The 19,572-nt window shown below is 55.7% G+C and overlaps 1 protein-coding gene across 5 annotated transcripts in view; it reads right to left on the bottom strand.

Annotated features, from left to right (window-relative positions):
• Positions 1-19,572, bottom strand: part of spryd3 (SPRY domain containing 3) — a 231,416-nt gene that overhangs the window by 2,751 nt on the left and 209,093 nt on the right. For 4 of the 5 annotated variants that reach the window (XM_078431330.1, XM_078431331.1, XM_078431326.1 and 1 more), the window contains exons 9-10: positions 13,794-13,913; positions 2,782-2,921 (exon numbers count right to left, since the gene is read on the bottom strand). In XM_078431330.1, coding sequence (XP_078287456.1) covers positions 2,782-2,921; positions 13,794-13,913 — 260 coding nt within the window. The remainder of the gene's footprint in view (positions 1-2,781; positions 2,922-13,793; positions 13,914-19,572) is intronic. The other variant, XM_078431328.1, reaches the window with a different exon arrangement.

Genomic DNA, 19,572 nt, shown 5'->3' with positions numbered 1-19,572 from the left:
AGGAATGGGTGACGTTTCGGGTCGTGACCCTTCTGAAGTCACCCATTCCTTCTATTCAGAGATGCTGCCTGTCCCGCTGAGTTACTCCTGCATTTTGTGCTTATCCAAGGTTAAAAGCAGGATAGCTAGCAACGGGCAGATGTTGTATCTCCTGTGGTTCATGGGTAAGTGGTGCTAGGAGGGGGGCAATGATTGGGAAGGGAGGAGAGGGTCAGGGAGTTGCAGAGGGGATGGTCCATCCACAACAGTGAAGGGGGAGGGAATGGGGCTCAGAAGGTCATAAGGAATAAGAGTAGAATTGGGCCATTCAGCCCATCTAGTCTACTTCGCCATTCAATCATGGCTGATCTATCTCTCCCTCCTACCCTCATTCTCCTGCCTTCTCCCTATAACCCCTGACACCCGCACTAATCAAGAAAGGGAGAGATGTGCCTGGAGGTGGGACGCCATTGAGCACGGTGCAAATGATGGGGGAAGACCCCTGAATGTGGAGGCTGGTGAAGTAGACAAGGGGGTCCTATCTTTGTCCTGGCTGGGAGGAGAGAGGTTGAGAGTGGAAATGGAGGAGACACGGTAAATAAAGATATGATTCCATGGAGCAGCTTGGGAGCTTGAGCTGGACTTTACTAAACCAATAAATGTTCTGACATGTTATCCCCAGTACTCCATTCATAACTTGAGTCATCAGTGCAAGACAAGTTTGCTGTTGTGTACGTGAATCAGTGAGTTTTCTCTCTGTTAAATGTCCACATTCTTTCTGTTTCTAAACGTGTTGTCTTCCACTGAGGTTTGGTTCAACAATGAGTAGCAATCTATAAAGCTTTGCACTTTTAAAATATAAGTATATAACTTTAAATTTACATGATGCCTAATTCTTAGGGGACCCCACATGTTCCAAAACCATGTACATTCTCTGCTTTATCACAATGAAAAGCTGAAAATGTGAACACAGCCAGACTGCAAAAATCCCAACGAGCTCCAAATTAATCTCCTTCAGTTCTTTTGTTTGGGACATGACTCGTATTCTCATCTGCAAAAGTGCACATTGTCAGATTTTAATAAAGGCCATTTTTATACATTTTGGTTTCACCATGTAGAAATTACAGCAGTGTTTATACATAGTGCCCCCCATTTCAGGGCACCATAATGTTTGGGACACAGCAATGTCATATAAATGAAAGTAGTCATGTTTAGTATTTTGTTGCATATCCTTTGCATGCAATGACTACTTGTAGTCTGCGATTCATGGACATCACCAGTTGTTGGGTGTCTTCTCTGGGTGATGCTCTGCCAGGCCTGTATTGCTGCCATCTTTAGCTTATGCTTGTTTTGGAGGCTAGTCCCCTTCAGTTTTCTCTTCAGCATATAAAAGGCATGCTCAATTGGGTTCAGATCGAGTGATTGACTTGGCCACTCAAGAATTGATCATTTTTTAGCTTTGAAAAACTCCTTTGTTGCTTTAGCAGTATGTTTGGGATCATTGTCTTGCTGTAGAATGAACCACCGGCCAATGAGTTTTGAGGCATTTGTTTGAACTTGAACAGATTTGACGTGTCTATGCACTTCAGAATCCATTACCATCAGCAGTTGTATCATCAATGAAGATAAGTGAGTCAGTACCTTCAGCAGCCATACATGCCCAGGCCATAACACCCCCACCACCGTGTTTCACTGATGAGGTGGTATGCTTTGGATCTTGGGCAGTTCCTTCTCTCCTCCATACTTTGCTCTTGCCATCACTCTGATATAAGTTAATCTTCGTCTCATCTGTCCACAAGACCTTTTTTCAGAACTGTAGTTGCTCTTTTAAGTACTTCTTGGCAAACTGTAACCTGGCCATCCTATTTTTGCAGCTAACCAGTGGTTTGTATCTTGCAGTGGAGCCTCTGTATTTCTGTTCATGAAGTCTTCTGCAGACAGTGGTCATTGACAAATCCACATCTGACTCCTGAAGAGTGTTTCTGATCTGTCGGACAGGTGTTTGGGGATTTTTCTTTATTATAGAGAGAATTCTTCTGTCATCAGCTGTGGAGGTCTTCCTTGGCCTGCCAGTCCCTTTGCGATTAGTAAGCTCACCAGTGCTCTCTTTCTTCTTAATGATGTTCCAAACAGTTGATTTTGGTAAGCCCAAGCTTTGGCTGATGTCTCTTAACAGTTTTATTCTTGTTGCTCAGACTCATAATGGCTTCTTTGACTTTCATTGGCACAACTTTGGTCCTCATGTTGATAAACAGCAATACAAGTTTCCAAAGGTGATGGAAAGACTGGAGGAAAGACTAGGTGCTGAGAGCTCTCTTATACCTGCATTAAGGAGGCATTTAAACACACCTGAGCAATTATAAACACCTGTGAAGCCATGTGTCTCAAACATTATGGTGCCCTGAAATGGGGACTATGTATAAACACTGCTGTAATTTCTACATGGTGAAACCAAAATGTATAAAAATACCCTTTAATAAAATCTGACAATGTGCACTTTAACCACATGTGATTTTTTTCTATTACAAATCGCAAATTGTGGAGTACAGAGGCAAATAAATAAATGATGGATCTTTGTCCCAAACATTATGGAAGGCACTGTATTTGCACTGTTTCAAACCTGACCTTCTCATTTCCCAAGGTCTCCAAACCAATAGAACTCTCTTTGTCACTCCTACAATCTACATGTTTTTAAATTCAAATCTGGTGTCTAATCGTAATCCCCGAACAATCTCATCTCATTTACAGCAGCAGTAACGAGTGACTGGGACACAAGGCAAACTGAAAAAAGTGCCTCTCTACCGTTACTTTCTTTCCGTCATATTCTTGTTCCATATCCTCTCCTTCATCCTCTTCGTCCTCATCATTAAAATACATGATGTTCCTCACACGCCTCTGTTTGTACTTCACTTCTGCGGCGTCAATACACTCATCGCTGTCAGCTGTGGAGAGAGACAATCGGTCAGGACAAGGTGCTTCCAGGGAAGATGCACAGAAATGTTGAGACTGCCCCAGGAATTACAAGCAAAAGGCAAACTGAGAACAGATGCTGGCATCAATGCTTCATCAAACAGTTTAAATGTTTAAAGACACAGCAGTATGAAACAGGATCCATATACAGACCTCCCAACAATTGATTTTACAAATTCATCATTTTGATGTCCAAAATTCAGAATTTTACATCAAAATCCATAATATGGCGCGTAATGCAACTTTTCAGCAAAAAAAAAGTATGCACACCAAATTGTGCTACATTCATGTGTGAAAAACGACTATTATTTCCAGCAGTCTGTAATTCTTAGACTGCATGTACAATGTCAGGCCTATCATGAATATATTCTGCTATTTATAGAAAGGTTATTGAACTTTTTACAACAAAGAAAATATTGTTTAGTTTTGTTTTTTCTATTTTGCTTTTCCTTACACGTCCCAATTCTCTTGGTATTGAATAAAAGAACAATGGTCATAAAATGTATGACGAAGTTATGAAGAAAGAGTTTCATTTAAAACTGCACATACCTAATTTCATTGAAGACATACTTGCTCCAGTGGTCTTCAAAAGCAAATCACAACAGTCCATGCCCCCCTCCCACCCCTTTCCCCCAACCTCCACTCCCCACTCCCCTCCCTCAACCCCCCTCCTCCTTCCCCCCCCCATCTCCCCGCACCCCATTCACCCACCCCAGCCCCTCTCAACATCACGCTATGTGGCGAAGCGGGGCGAGAGGCAGGGGCGAGGGGCAGGGGTGAGGGGCGAGGGGCCGGGCAGGGGCGAGGGGCGAGGGGCCGGGCAGGGGGAGGGGCAGGGGTGAGGGGCGAGTGGCCGGGCAGGGGCGAGGGGCGAGGGGCCGGGCAGGGGGAGGGGCAGGGGTGAGGGGCGAGTGGCCGGGCAGGGGGAGGGGCAGGGGGAGGGGCAGGGGCGAGGGGCGAGGGGCCGGGCGAGGGGCAGGGGCCGGGCAGGGGGAGGGGCAGGGGCCGGGCAGGGGGAGGGGCGAGGGGCCGGGCAGGGGCGAGGGGGAGGGGCGAGAGGCAGGGGCAAGGGGCAGGGGCAGGGGGAGGGGCGAGGGGCCGGGCAGGGGGGAGGGGCAGGGGCTAGAGGCGAGGGGCAGGGATGAGGGGCGAGTGGCCGGGCAGGGGCGAGGGGCAGGGGGATGGGCAGGGGCGAGGGGCAGGGGCGAGGGGCAGGGGGAGGGGCGAGGGTCAGGGGGAGGGGCCGGGGAGGGGCGAGGGGCCGGGCAGGGGCGAGGGGGAGGGGCGAGGGGCCGGGCAGGGGCGAGAGGCAGGGGCGAGGGGTGCGGGGCGAGTGGCCGGGCAGGGGCGAGGGACAGGGGGAGGGGCAGGGGCGAGAGGCAGGGGCGAGGGGCAGGGCGAGGGGATAGGGGAGGGGCGAGGGGCAGGGGCAGGGGCGAGGGGCGAGGGGCAGGGGCGAGGGGCGAGTAGCCGGGCGGGGCGAGGGGCAGGGGGAGGGCCGAGGGGCAGGGGCAGGGCCGAGGGGCAGGGGGAGGGGCGAGTGGCCGGGCGGGGCGAGGGGCAGGTGGAGGGGCGAGGGGAGGGGCGAGTGGCCGGGCGGGGAGAGGGGCAGGGGGAGGGGAGGGGCGAGTGGCCGGGCGGGGAGAGGGGCAGGGGGAGGGGCGAGGGGCAGGGGGAGGGGTGAGTGGCCGGGCGGGGCGAGGGGCAGGTGGAGGGGCAGGGGGAGGGGGAGGGGCGAGTGGCCGGGCGGGGCGAGGGTCAGGTGGAGGGGCGAGGGGCAGGGGGAGGGGCGAGTAGCCGGGCGGGAAGAGGGGCAGGGGGAGGGGAGGGACGAGTGGCCGGGCGGGGAGAGGGGCAGGGGGAGGGGCGAGGGGCAGGGGGAGGGGCAGGGGGAGGGCCGAGGAGCAGGGGCGAGGGGGAGGGCCGAGGGGCAGGGGGAGGGGCGAGGGGCCGGGCGGGGCGAGGGGCAGGGGGAGGGGCAGGGGCGAGGGGCAGGGGGAGGGGCAGGGGCGAGGGGCAGGGGCGAGGGGCAGGGGCCGGGCAGGGGCGAGGGGAGGGGCAGGGGCGAGGGGCAGTGGCCGGGCAGGGGGAGGGGCAGGGGCAGGTGGCCGGGCAGGGGCGAGGGGCGGGGGCAGGGGCGAGGGGCAGGGGCGAGAGGCAGGGGCGAGGGGCAGGGGCAGGGGCGAGGGGCAGGGGCGAGGGGCAGGGGCCGGGCAGGGGCGAGGGGCAGGGGCAGGGGCGAGGGGCAGGGGCGAGAGGCAGGGGCGAGGGGCAGGGGGAGGGGCAGGGGCGAGGGGCAGGGGCGAGGGGCAGGGGCCGGGGAGGGGCGAGGGGCCGGACAGGGGCGAGGGGGAGGGGAGAGAGGCAGGGGCGAGGGGCAGGGGTGAGGGGCGAGTGGCCGGGCAGGGGCGAGGGGCAGGGGCGAGGGGCAGTGGCCGGGCAGGGGCGAGGGGCAGGGGCAGGGGCGAGGGGCAGGGGCGAGGGGCAGGGGGAGGGGCAGGGGCGAGGGGCAGGGGCGAGGGGCGAGCGGCAGGGGGAGGGGCGAGGGGCAGGGCGAGGGGCAGGGGGAGGGGCGAGGGGCAGGGGCGAGGGGCAGGGCGAGGGGCAGGGGCGAGAGGCAGGGGCGAGGGGCAGGGGCGAGAGGCAGGGGCGAGGGGCAGGGGGAGGGCCGAGGGGCAGGGGGAGGGGCGATTGGCCGGGCGGGGAGAGGGGCAGGGGGAGGGGCGAGGGGCAGGGGCGAGAGGCAGGGGCGAGGGGCAGGGGCGAGAGGCAGGGGCGAGGGGCAGGGGCGAGTAGCCGGGCGGAGCGAGGGACAGGGGGAGGGCCGAGGGGCAGGGGGAGGGCCGAGGGGCAGGGGACAGGGGGAGGGGCGAGTGGCCGGGCGGGGCGAGGGGCAGGTGGAGGGGCGAGGGGCAGGGGGAGGGGCGAGTGGCCGGGCGGGGAGAGGGGCAGGGGGAGGGGAGGGGCGAGTGGCCAGGCGGGGAGAAGGGCAGGGGGAGGGGCGAGGGGCAGGGGACAGGGGGAGGGGCGAGTGGCCGGGCCGGGAGAGGGGCAGGGGGAGGGGAGGGGCGAGTGGCCGGGCGGGGCGAGGGGCAGGTGGAGGGGCGAGGGGCAGGGGACAGGGGGAGGGGCGAGGGGCAGGGGGAGGGGCGAGTGGCCGGGCGGGGAGAGGGGCAGGGGGAGGGGAGGGGCGAGTGGCCGGACGGGGAGAGGGGAATGTGGAGGGGCGAGGGGCAGGGGGAGGGGCAGGGGGAGGGCCGAGGAGCAGGGGCGAGGGGGAGGGCCGAGGGGCGAGGGGCAGGGGGAGGGGCGAGGGGCCGGGCGGGGCGAGTGGCAGGGGCGAGGGGCAGGGTCGAGGGGCGAGTGGCCGGGCAGGGGCGAGGGGCAGGGCAGGGGCGAGGGGCAGGGGCGAGAGGCAGGGGCGAGGGGCAGGGGGAGGGGCAGGGGCAGGGGCGAGGGGCAGGGGCCGGGCAGGGGTGAGGGGCAGGGGGAGGGGCAGGGGCGAGGGGCAGGGGGAGGGGCAGGGGCAGGGGCGAGGGGCAGGGGCCGGGCAGGGGGAGGGGCGAGGGGCAGGGGTGAGGGGCGAGTGGCCGGGCAGGGGCGAGGGGCAGGGGGAGGGGCAGGGGGAGGGCCGAGGAGCAGGGGCAAGGGGAGGGGCGATTGGCCGGGCGGGGAGAGGGGCAGGGGAGGGGCGAGTGGCCGGGCGGGGAGAGGGGTAGGGGCGAGGGGCAGGGGCGAGGGGCAGGGGCCGGGCAGGGGCGAGGGGCAGGGGGAGGGGCAGGGGCGAGGGGCAGGGGCGAGGGGCAGGGGCGAGAGGCAGGGGCGAGGGGCAGAGGGAGGGCCAGGGGCGAGAGCGAGGGGCAGGGGCCGGGCAGGAGGAGGGGCGAGGGGCCGGGCAGGGGCGAGGGGCCGGGCAGGGGCGAGGGGGAGGGGCGAGAGGCAGGGGCGAGAGGCAGGGGCGAGGGGCAGGGGTGAGGGGCGAGTGGCCGGGCAGGGGCGAGGGGCAGGGGGAGGGGCAGGGGCCAGGGGCAGGGGAGGGGCGAGGGGAGGGGCGATTGGCCGGGCGGGGAGAGGGGCAGGGGGAGGGGCGAGGGGCAGGGGCGAGAGGTAGGGGCGAGGGGCGAGTAGCCGGGCGGGGCGAGGGGCAGGGGGAGGGCCGAGGGGCAGGGCAGGGGGAGGGCCGAGGGGCAGGGGGAGGGGCGAGTGGCCGGGCGGGGCGAGGGGCAGGTGGAGGGGCGAGGGGCAGGGGGAGGGGCGAGTGGCTGGGCGGGGAGAGGGGCAGGGGGAGGGGCAGGGGGAGGGGCGAGTGGCCGGGCGGGGAGAGGGGCAGGGGGAGGGGAGGGGCGAGTGGCCGGGCGGGGAGAGGGGCAGGGGACAGGGGGAGGGGCGAGTGGCCGGGCGGGGCGAGAGGCAGGTGGAGGGGCGAGGGGCAGGGGGAGGGGCGAGTGGCCGGGCGGGGAGAGGGGCGAGTGGCCGGGCGGGGAGAGGGGCAGGGGACAGGGGGAGGGGCGAGTGGCCGGGCGGGGCGAGAGGCAGGTGGAGGGGCGAGGGGCAGGGGGAGGGGCGAGTGGCCGGGCGGGGAGAGGGGCGAGTGGCCGGGCGGGGAGAGGGGCAGGGGGAGGGGCAGGGGGAGGGCCGAGGAGCAGGGGCAAGGGGAGGGGCGATTGGCCGGGCGGGGAGAGGGGCAGGGGGAGGGGCGAGTGGCCGGGCGGGGAGAGGGGTAGGGGCGAGGGGCAGGGGGAGGGGCGAGTGGCCGGGCGGGGAGAGGGGCAGGGGGAGGGGCGAGTGGCCGGGCGGGGAGAGGGGTAGGGGGAGGGGCGAGGGGCAGGGGGAGGGGCGAGTGGCCGGGCGGGGAGAGGGGCAGGGGGAGGGGCGAGTGGCCTGGCGGGGCGAGGGGCAGGGGGAGGGGCGAGTGGCCGGGCGGGGAGAGGGGCAGGGGGAGGGGAGGGGCGAGTGGCCGGGCGGGGAGAGGGGCAGGGGGAGGGGCGAGTGGCCGGGCGGGGCGAGGGGCAGGTGGAGGGGCGAGGGGCAGGGGGAGGGGCGAGTGGCCGGGCGGGGAGAGGGGCAGGGGGAGGGGAGGGGCGAGTGGCCGGGCGGGGAGAGGGGCAGGGGGAGGGGGGAGGGGCGAGGGGCAGGGCCGAGGAGCAGGGGCGAGGGGGAGGGCCGAGGGGCAGGGGCGAGGGGCAGGGGGAGGGGCGAGGGGCCGGGCGGGGCGAGGGGCAGGGGCGAGGGGCAGGGGCGAGGGGCGAGGGGCGAGTGGCCGGGCGGGGCGAGGGGCAGGGTGAGGGCCGAGGGGCAGGGGCAAGGGGCAGGGGGAGGGCCGAGGGGCAGGGGGAGGGGCGAGTGGCCGGGCGGGGAGAGGGGCAGGGGAGGGGCGAGTGGCCGGGCGGGGAGAGGGGTAGGGGGAGGGGCGAGGGGCAGGGGGAGGGGCAGGGGGAGGGCCGAGGAGCAGGGGGAGGGCCGAGGGGCAGGGGGAGGGCCGAGGGGCAGGGGGAGGGGCAAGGGGCCGGGCGGGCCGAGGGGCAGGGCCGAGGGGCAGGGCCGAGGGGCAGGGCCGAGGGGCGAGGGGCAAGGGCGAGGGGCAGGGCCGAGGGGCAGGGGCGAGGGGCAGGGGCGAGGGACAGGGGCGAGTGGCCGAGCGGGGCGAGGGGCAAGGGGAGGGGCGAGGGGCAGGGGCGAGGGGCGAGGCGAGGGGCAGGGGGATGGGGAGGGGCGAGGGGCAGGGGGAGGGGCGAGGGACAGGGGCAAGCGGCCGGGCGGGGAGAGGGGCGAGGGGGAGGTGCGAGGGGCAGGGGGCGAGTGGCCGGGCGGGGCGAGGGGCGAGAGGCAGGGGTGAGAGGCAGGAGTGAGGGGCAGGGGCGAGGGGCAGGGGCGAGGTGCAGGGGCGAGGGGCAGGGCGGGGAGAGGGGCAGGGGGAGGGGCGAGGGGCAGGGGGAGGGGCGAGTGGCCGGGCGGGGCGAGGGGCAGGGGCGAGGGGCCCGAGCGAGGGGCAGGGGGAGGGCGAGGGGCAGGGGCGAGGGGCAGGGGGAGGGGCGAGGGGCCGGGGGAGGGGCAGGGGAAGGGACAAGACATGTGTTTTGCCGAAAAATGTGAGGCGAAATCGGAATGGTGGAAATAAAATAAGAAAACGTGAACTTTCCTCCAAACTCAGGAGGGTTAGGAGGTCAGCATATATAACACATTTGAAGGGTCAGGAGGTCAGCATATATAACACAGTTGAAGGGTCAGGAGGTCAGCATATATAACACATTTGAAGACGGTGCTTACCGCGTTTTGTGAATTTTTGAGGGTTGAAGATCAATTATTTCATGACATTGCAGCTGAAAACTTAGACTTTAAAAAATTAAGTAAATCACTTCCTTCACGGATTAAAAATTAAAGTAAATCACTCCAAACAAGGAACTACAGATGTTGGTTTACAAAAAAAACTCTGGACACGAGGAGAAGATGGATGTGTGTCTCTCTGAGTAGAGGCCGTCTCTCCTCACCTCCAGTGGTGGCTGCGAGCTGGGTAACATTCCCAGCAGCTTCCTCAAGCATGGTGATGGCTACTGTCACGGGCAGTATGACCGCCACATGGCTTTGCAGTTGGACATTAGCTGAGAGCAGGTGATACACCTCAGTCACAAACACTTTGGTAAACCTCAGCTTTTGCACACATTGCTCCCAGATACACCGTAAATACAGCCTCATACAGGGCAGAAACGGGCTCTCTCGGCCCACAACATCCATCCGTGCCAACCGCAATGCCTACCGACGCCAACATTGGCAGGGTAGGCCTTGCAGCCTCAAAGTAATTGGGAATCCTTTTAAATAGTTGCTGGTGAAACAGCTATCACTTTTAGAGATACAGCATGGAAACAGGCCCTTCGGCCCACCGCGACCTGGCCGACCCATTCACACTCGCTCTATATTAGCACACTTTCATCCACTCCCTACAGTCTAGGGGCAATTTAGAAGGGCCAATTAACTTACAAACCGGCACGTCCTTGTGATGTGGGTGGAAAGTGGAGCACCCGGAGAAAATCTACGCAGTCAGAGGGAGAACGTAACAAACAAACAAAGACACCCCCCCCCCCGAAGTCAGGATAGATCCCGAGTCTCTTGTGCTGAGAGCCAGCAACTCTGCCAGCTGTGCTATTATGCTGCCTACATGACTTGGCGATCAGTGGATTGAGGCTGGCTAATTTGGCAGGACTGGCATCAAATCAACATTGCACACGGATTGTGGAACCAACAGGCATCCTGGTGCCGCCATATTCCACTTGTTGAGTCGCGCAAGGCACACTCAAAAATCACACTTGCGATAAGTGAATCAAGTTCCAAGCAAAAGCGCAGCTGCTGTGCTGGAAATAAAACACAGCCACATGGTCCAATTTTGCCACTTTTATCTCGGTGGCGTTAGCTATGCAGAGCCGCACATATATTTATACAAAGTGGCAAAATGCAGCTCGCAGCTAAATTTCCTGATATGTTAATAGCGAGCATCAATAAAGTGGCATTCAGGATATCAGGAATTAGCAGCCTTATTAAGTAGCTGTGCACTGGTTCCATAAGCCAACAGCAAGCCTGGCCTGGCCTGCCCGCTGTGGAACCGGGAGAGACCCACCGAGCGGAGAGGAGGGTGGAGGGAGTTGGCGACAGCAACGAACGCTGGACAATGGGCCGGGATGTAGAACCTGAGGTCTTGCCTTCTGCTAACCTCAAGGTGGGCTGTGGGAGGTGCCCACCCCCCCTGGGGAACGAGGGCTGGAGAGGGCCGGGCGAGGAGAGGGACCATGGTTCACGAGACGTCCGGAATGGAGGCGACGGCCACACCGGGCCTTTGTGGCCAACTGTAAAGACGTGCAGGTTTGTAGGTAAATTGGCTTGGTATAAATGTAAAAATTGTCCCTAGTGTGTGTAGGATCGTGGTGTGTAGTGTGTTAATGTGCGGGGATCGCTGGTTGGCGCGGCCCCGGTGGGCCGAAGGGCCTGTTTCTGTGCAGTATCTCTAAACTAAACTAAACTAAGTTGCAGCTGGGACTGTAAAATGGCAACAAAACCAAGTGACTCTTGCATATGGGCTGTTTCTATGCATTATGTACTTAACTAGGGATTGTAACTTAACCAGGGATTGTATGGCAATAATGTTACTGATCTGTATTCAAAAAGAAAATCTCACTGTACCAAGGTACACGTGATAATAAGGCACCATTGAACTGGTCTTTGCAGTAGGAAAAAAAAGTACCAGAGATACAAAGAAAATGAAAAATAGACCAAGGGAAGGCAAAGAAGTAAAGGATTATTGCAAGCAGAAAATGATAATGGACTAATTAATGAAATGAAAGATCGACACATCTCCCGGTCCTGATGGCTTCTATCCCATGGATTTGCAAGGTGAGGGATCTGCCATGCATTAGCTATGAGCATCTGAAGTGTCCAGATTCAGCAACTGTTGCCTTAGATTGTTCCAAGGTGGCACTATGTTGAGCAAAAAGGATGCGTGAAGAAGCAGGAAATTGTAAGCCTATTATTAGTCACTAAAAATAGGCCATTCTTCCTCCAACCTTAACATGCAGCCAAGGCACTTTCATGCCTTTTTGCTAAAATCAAAATGGATAGCACATGTGTAATGAAATTTAGGGGAGGAAAGGGGAAAGAGGAAGAGGGAGAGAGGGGGGGGGGAGAGAGAGATGGAGAGAGAGAGAGAGAGAGAGGGAGAAAGAGAGAAAGAGGGAGGGAGGGAGGGAGGGAGGGAGAAAGAGGGAGGGAGGGAGGGAGGGAGGGAGGGAGGGAGGGAGGGAGGGAGGGAGGGAGGGAGGGAGGGAGGGAGGGAGGGAGGGAGGGAGGGAGGGAGGGAGGGAGGGAGGGAGGGAGGGAGGGAGGGAGGGAGGGAGGGAGGGAGGGAGGGAGGGAGGGAGGGAGGGAGGGAGGGAGGGAGGGAGGGAGGGAGGGAGGGAGGGAGGGAGGGAGGGAGGGAGGGGAGAGAGAAAAAAAAAGAAAAAAAAGATGGTGTTGGATAGACTGATGGGACTGAAGGCCGATAAATCCCCAGGGCCTGATGGTCTGCATCCCAGGGTACTTAAGGAGGTAGCGATAGAAATTGTGGACGCATTGGTGATCATTTTCCAATGTTCTATAGATTCAGGAGCAGTTTCTGTGGATTGGAGGGTAGCTCCCACATTTTAAGAAAGGAGGGAGAGAGAAAACGGGAAATTATAGACCAGTTAGTCTGACATCAGTGGTGGGGAAGATGCTGGAGTCAATTATAAAAGACGAAATTGCGGAGCATTTGGATAGTAGTAACAGGATCGATCCGAGTCAGCATGGATTTACGAAGGGGAAATCATGCTTGACTAATCTTCTGGAATTCTTTGAGGATGTAACCAGGAAAATTGACAGGGGATGTGGTGTACCTTGACTTTCAGAAAGCCTTTGACAAGGTTCCACATAGGAGATTAGTAGGCAAAATTAGAGCACATGGTATTGGAGGTAGGGTACTGAAATGGATAGAAAATTGGTTGACAGACAGAAAGCAAAGAGTGGGGATAAATGGGTCCCTTTCAGAATGGCAGGCAGTAACTAGTGGGGTACCGCAAGGCTCGGTGCTGGGACCACAGCTATTTACAATATAAATTAATGACTTGGATGAAGGGATTAAAAGTACCATTAGCAAATTTGCAGATGATACAAAGCTGGGTGGTAGTGTGAACTGTGAGGAAGATGCTATGAGGTTGCAGGGTGACTTGGACAGGTTGTGTGAATGGGCGGATGCATGGCAGATGCAGTTTAATGTGGATAAGTGTGAGGTTATCCACTTTGGTGGTAAGAATAGGGAGGCAGAGTATTATCTGAATGGTGTCAAGTTAGGAAAAGGGGACGTACAACGAGATTTGGGTGTCCTAGTGCATCAGTCACTGAAAGGAAGCATGCAGGTACAGCAGGCAGTGAAGAAAGCCAATGGAATGTTGGCCTTCATAACAAGAGGAGTTGAGTATAGGAGCAAAGAGGTCCTACTGCAGTTGTACAGGGCCCTAGTGAGACCGCACCTGGAGTACTGTGTGCAGTTTTGGTCTCCAAATTTGAGGAAGGATATTCTTGCTATTGAGAGCGTGCAGCGTAGGTTTACTAGGTTAATCCCCGGGATGGCGGGACTGTCATATGTTGAAAGACTGGAGCGACTAGGCTTGTATACACTGGAATTTAGAAGGATGAGAGGAGATCTTATCGAAAAGTATAAGATTATTAAGGGGTTGGACACGTTAGAGGCAGGAAACCTGTTCCCAATGTTGGGGGAGTCCAGAACAAGGGGCCACAGTTTATGAATAAGGGGTAGGCCATTTAGAACTGAGATGAGGAAAAACTTTTTTAGTCAGAGAGTTGTGACTCTGTGGAATTCTCTGCCTCAGAGGGCAGTGGAGGACAATTCTCTGAATACATTCAAGAGAGAGCTAGATGGAGCACTTAAGGATAGCGGAGTCAGGGGGTATGGGGAGAAGGCAGGAACAGGGTACTGATTGAGAGTGATCAGCCATGATCACATTGAATGGCGGTGCTGGCTCGAAGGGCCGAATGGCCTCCTCCTGCACCTATTGTCTATTGTCTACAGGATAAAAAGGAGTGTCCTAACAGAGGGCCAAAGACATGGTGATCAAGTGCAGAAAGGTGCAAAGCACTGGAAGGGAGAGCTCCAGTCAAGAGTTCTCAGGGGCTCCTTCTGTGCTGTGAAACGGGCCATCGTACAACCCTGGCTGTATTGTGGGCCAGCACTTGCCCACTCGTTCTAACTCAGCAATTAACAGCCCCAATCGTAATTTCTGGGGCACGCTCCACATGAAATAGCATACCAACAATGTTCTTACCATCACTGTCTAAAATATAATCTCGAGGGAACATGATCCCACAACCCATGATGTCCCCCTTGTAGCAGCGAGGGCCAAAGGGATCTCCCACTCCACTTCCTTGGAATAGTTTGCCATCATCTGAGAAAAGAAATCAGAAGATTCAGTAACACACACACTCACACACACACACACTCTCGCACACACACACGCACACACACACACACACACACACACACACACACACACACACACACACACACACACACACAGGCCTCTCCTTCATTCACAGATGTACATTCACCCACCAACATTGTCTTACATGCACAAAGTACAGTCTCTTGTTCACACACACATCGACATTGTGGCAGACAACAAGTCACTCACATCCAGAGACAGTGTCACCCTTTCCCACACAAACATACCAGCGCCGTGCCTCACATACACTCAGCAACATGTCGTTACTTGCCATCTTCAACGCAGGCAAAGTGTCTCACAGAACTCAGGAATCAGACACATGTTTGACACTGAGCTACGAGGAGATGTCTGATGGCAAAAGTTTGGTCCGTGAGGCAAGTTTTAAGCTGCGTTTTCAAGGAAAGACAGAGAGACGGAACATTTCCAGGAGGGGATTTCAGAGTTGAGGATCTTGGAAACTGAAGACACGGCTGCCTATGATGGAGTGATGAAAAGTGTAGATGCCGAGGAGGTTGAAACTGGAGGGGGGAAATGTTCTTGGAGTGTAGGAGGGAAGGATTACACACAGAGTTTCCTCTCTCCAGCACAACAGACACACACGGTACGTGGAATGTGTTTTCACAGAGATTCCCTGAACCTCATCTGTGCCTTTATTACAAGACATACCTATTAGAAAACTGTTCCCAAGTTCACATGTTATAGGAGTAAAATTAGGCCATTCAGCCCATCGAGTCTAGTCAAGTATATTTGTCACATACATATACAAGATGTGCAGTGAAATGAAAGTGCCAACACCTGCGGATTGTGCTAAACTACAAAACAGAATAGAAAAAAAAAAATTTAACACAAAAAACAAGTTAATACAGTAAATTAAATTAGTCCCTGGTGATAGAGAGTTAACAGTCCTGATGGCCTGTGGGAAGAAACTCCGTCTCATCCTCTCTGTTTTCACAGCGTGACAGCGGAGGCGTTTGCCTGACCGTAGCATCTGGAACAGTCCGTTACTGGGGTGGTAGGGGTCCCCCATAATGTTGCTGGCTCTGGATCTGCACCTCCTGATGTATAGGTCCTGCAGGGGGACGAGTGTAGTTCCCATGGTGCGTTCAGCCGAACGCACTACTCTCTGCAGGGCCATCCTGTCCTGGGCAGAGCTGTTCCCAAACCAGACTGTGATGTTGCCGGACAGGATGCTCTCTACAGCCCCAGAGTAGAAGCACTGAAGGATCCTCAGAGAGACTCTGAATTTCCTCAACTGTATGAGGTGGTAAAGGCGCTGCTTTGCCTTACCCACCAGTGAGGCAATGTGTGTTGTCCATGTCAGATCCTCTGTGAAGTGGACTCCCAGGTATTTAAAGCTGCTCACCCTATCCACAATAGACCCATTTAACTCCAGTGGCGTGTACGACCTTGGATGTTGAGCCCTTCTGAAGTCCACAATCAGCTCCTTTGTTTTAGTGACATTCAAGAGGAGGCTGTTGTCCTGACACCAGAGTGCCAGATCAGCCACCTCCTCCCGGTAGGCCTTCTCATCGTTGTCGGAGATCCAGCCCACCACCACAGTGTCATCAGCAAACTTGATGATGGAGTTTGAGCTGAACCTGGCCACACAGTCATGTGTGTACAGGGAGTACAGTAGGGGGCTAAGGATGCAACCCTGGGGGGGATCCTATGTTCAGGGTGAGGGGGTTGGAAGTGTGTCTCCCCATCTTGACCATCTCCCCATCTACTCCGCCATTCGGTCTCCAAATTTGAGGAAGGACATTCTTGCTATTCAGGGAGTGCAGCGTAGGTTCACGAGGTTAATTCCTGGAATGGCGGGACTGTCGTATATTGAAAGACTGGAGCGACTGGGCTTGTATACACTGGAATTTAGAAGGATGAGAGGGGATCTTATTGAAACATATAAGATTATTAAGGGATTGGACATGTTAGAGGCAGGAAACATGTTCCCAATGTTGGGGGAGTCCAGAACCAGGGGCCACAGTTTAAGAATAAGGGGTAGGCCATTTAAAACGGAGATGAGGAAAACCTTTTTCAGTCAGAGAGTTGTAAATCTGTGGAATTCTCTGCCTCAGAAGTCAGTGGAGGCCAATTCTCTGGATGCTTTCCAGAGAGAGCTAGATAGAGCTCTATGATAGCAGTCAGGGGGTATGGGGAGAAGGCAGGAATGGGGTACTGATTGAGAATGATCAGCCATGATCACATTGAATGGCGGTGCTGGCTTGAAGGGCCGAATGGCCTCCTCCTGCACCTATTGTCTATTGCCATTCAATCATGGCTGATCTGTGCCACCTAATCCCATTTTCCTACCTTCTCCCCATAACCTTTGACACCTAATCAATAACCTGTCTATCTCTGATATCTATCTCTGTTGTGACTGGCCTCTCATCTTCCACCTCTGAAAACTCAATGTATAGGAAGGAACTGCAGATGCTGGTTTACACTGAAGATAGACACAAAATGCTGGAGTAACTCAGCGGATCAGGCAGCCGAGTAATAGCTGATGTTTTGGGTCGAGACCCTTTCACAAGAAGGATCTTGACCCGAAACGTCACCTATTCCTTTTCTCCAGAGATGCTGAGTTACTCCAGCATTGTGTGTCTATTCTGACTTCATGACCTAAATTAGTCCTCATTGTAGCTTCTCCTCAGTTCTAAAATTCTTATCCTTGAATACACCCCATATCTCGATCTAGTCTTGCAACCTCCAAAATCTCCACCCTGCTCCAATTCTAGCCTCGTCCGCATCCACACTTTTCATTACTCTGCTTTCCAGGGCCATACCTTCAGCTACTGAGGCCATAATGTCACGTTTCCCTCCCAAACCTTTCTGCCTATCTTTATTTTCTCTCCTTAAAGTCACCCCTTACAACTTTCCTCTTTGACCAAGGATTTGTCATCAAACTGAATGCCTCATTTGGTTCGGCGTCCAATTTTCAGTTTGGTTATTTTTACGTGTGGGAAGGAACTGCAGGGGCTGGTTTACACCAGAGATAGACACAGAATGGAGTAACTCAGCGGGAAAGGCAGCATCACAGGAAAGAAGGAATGGGTGACGTTTTGGGTCGAGACCCTTCTTCAGACCTTTAAGGTAACGGCCCCATAGCAGAAGCGTTCATGTCGCGGGGCTGGAAACTGGAAGTGTCCTGAGCTAATTCCGCTACCACCATCATCTATTGTACAAGTGATGGCTCCCACTGATTGTCGCCGGAAGCTTGTGTCCTTTTCAGGACGGACGATGACAGTGATGTAACATTTGGAACATAGATAATGGACACGAAAGAAGACGAAGAACCTTGTTAAGCAACCTGGGTCATTTTTTAAAACATTGAATTAGTCAGGGTAATGGGGAGGTACATTGGTTGTATTCATTTGTTACGGGGAGGGGAAGCAGAATGCAGCAGAAAAGGCCTCTTACGGGCCAAGAGTGCAGAGAGGTATCAATGATAAGTGAAATTAGAAAATGCTCTAAAATTGAAGAGGCCAGGTTGAGGAAAATAACAAAATTTGCACGTACAAACAAACAAGGCTCGGAATAAATTGTTAATCATGCTGGTGATCAAACGGTCAAGAAAATTGAAAAGGATAAAAGAGGGAAGAATAGGCAGTATTGCCCAAGTATGTTGTTATAGCCATAAATAAAGAGATGAACGTTGGTTCTCCAACTGAATCTAACGCAAGCAGCTGTTTCATTATTGGGAAACTTTAACAGAACTTCAAATGAGGGGAGAAATTAGTACATTTCGGGGGCAAATTCCAAAGGGTTGTAACAAAAAACAATGAATATTTTTATAGTACGAAACTCTGCCATGAAAAAAGTGGTGAGGGTAGGAAAGGACGGTATTTCTGACACTTGGTAAGAAAAACTCTAAATAGGGAGTGGATGTAAAAGTGAAATAACACAGAACAAGTGTGAACTGGTGATCGAAGGTCAGTCTGGACTCAGTGGGCCGAAGGGCCTGTTATCATGCTGCCACTTTCAATCAATTTATGCCTCTTGTCCAATTAGGAGGGAGCTAATGTTGGTTGCAGTTCAGCCGAATGAGGTTGGGTAAGAGGAGCAGCAAGGGAACTGGTTGGAAAATAATTTGATAATTCAATAATTATGGTGAGATACCAGAAAATCGCAAGTTAAAATGCTCAAGTGTGGAAGAACTAATTTGAGCAAAGAATCTGAAACAGATAGCTTGGACGGGCGATTGTAGCTTAAAGCAGTAAGACAGCAGAACTGGGCAAATATCTGCATAAGAAAGGAGCACAGCGGCCAAAGCAAATGCAGCGTCAGGAAGACAAAATCATTCATCTTCGGATGAGAATGTACACGGCATGATTAGCAAGTTTGCAGGACACTAAAGTGGGTGGTATTGTAGATAGTGAAGATGGTTGTCAAAGATTACAGCAGGATCTTGGTCGGTTGGGCAGGTGGGCTGAGGAATGGTTGATGGAATTTAATACAGAGAAATGTGAGGTGTTGCACTTTGGTAAGTCTAACGTGGGCAGGACCTACACAGTGAATGGTAGGGCTCTGGGGAGCGTTATGGAGCAGGGGGATTTCGGAGTACAGGTACATAGTTCCTTGAAAGTGGCATCGCAGGTGGATAGGATAGTCAAGAAGGCTTTCAGCACATTGGCCTTCATCGGCCTGTATTAAGTATAGAAATTTGGAGGTCATGTTGCAGTTATATAAAATGTTGGTGAGGTCACATTTAGAGTATGTGCTGAGTTTTGGTCGCCATATTGTAGGAAAGATGTTGTCAAGCTTGAAAGGGTTGAGAGAAGTTTATCAGGATGTTGACAGGACTCGAGGGACTGAGCTAAAAGGAGAGGTTGAACAGGTTAGGGCATTATTCCTTGGAGCGCAGGAAGATGAGGGGTAATCATATAGAGGTGTACAAAATCATGAGAGGAATAGGTCAAGTAAATGCACAGAGTCTTTTGCAGAGAATAGGGGAATGGAGAACCAGAGGACATAGGTTTAAGGTGAGGGGGTAAAGTTTTCATGGGAACCTGAGGGGTAACTTTTTTTACACAAAGGGAGGTAGGTATATGGAATGAGCTGCCAGAGGACATAGTTCCTTCTCTCTAGAGATGTTGCCTGTCCCGCTGAGTTACTCCAGCATTGTGTGTCTGTCAGAGGAGATAGCTGAGGCAAGTACTATCGCAATGTTTAAGAAACATTTAGGAAGGGACATGATAGGTTTAGAGGGATATGGGCCAAAAGCTGGCAGCTGGGATTAGTGTAGATGGGACACGTTGGTCGGCATTTCGGCCACAGTTTAAGAATAAGGGGTAGGCCATTTAGAACAGAGATGAGGAAAAACGTTTTTAGTCAGAGAGTTGTGAATCTGTGGAATTCTCTGCCTCAGAGGGCAGTGGAGGCCAATTTGCTGAATACATTCAAGAGAGAGCTAGATAGAGCTCTTAAGGATAGCGGAGTCAGGGGGTATGGGGAGAAAGCAGGAATGAGGTACTGATTGAGAATGATCAGCCATGATCACATTGAATGGCGGTGCTGGCTCGAAGGGCCGAATGGCCTCCTCCTGCACCTATTGTCGATTGTCTATTGGCATGGGCAAGTTGGGCCGAAGGGCCTGTTTCCTCAC

The sequence above is a fragment of the Rhinoraja longicauda genome, chromosome 42, assembly GCF_053455715.1.
Source record: "Rhinoraja longicauda isolate Sanriku21f chromosome 42, sRhiLon1.1, whole genome shotgun sequence".
In the NCBI taxonomy this organism is placed as follows: domain Eukaryota; kingdom Metazoa; phylum Chordata; class Chondrichthyes; order Rajiformes; family Arhynchobatidae; genus Rhinoraja; species Rhinoraja longicauda.
The sequence above is the reverse complement of the archived record's forward strand: the minus strand, read 5'-3'. Positions and strand labels throughout refer to the sequence as shown.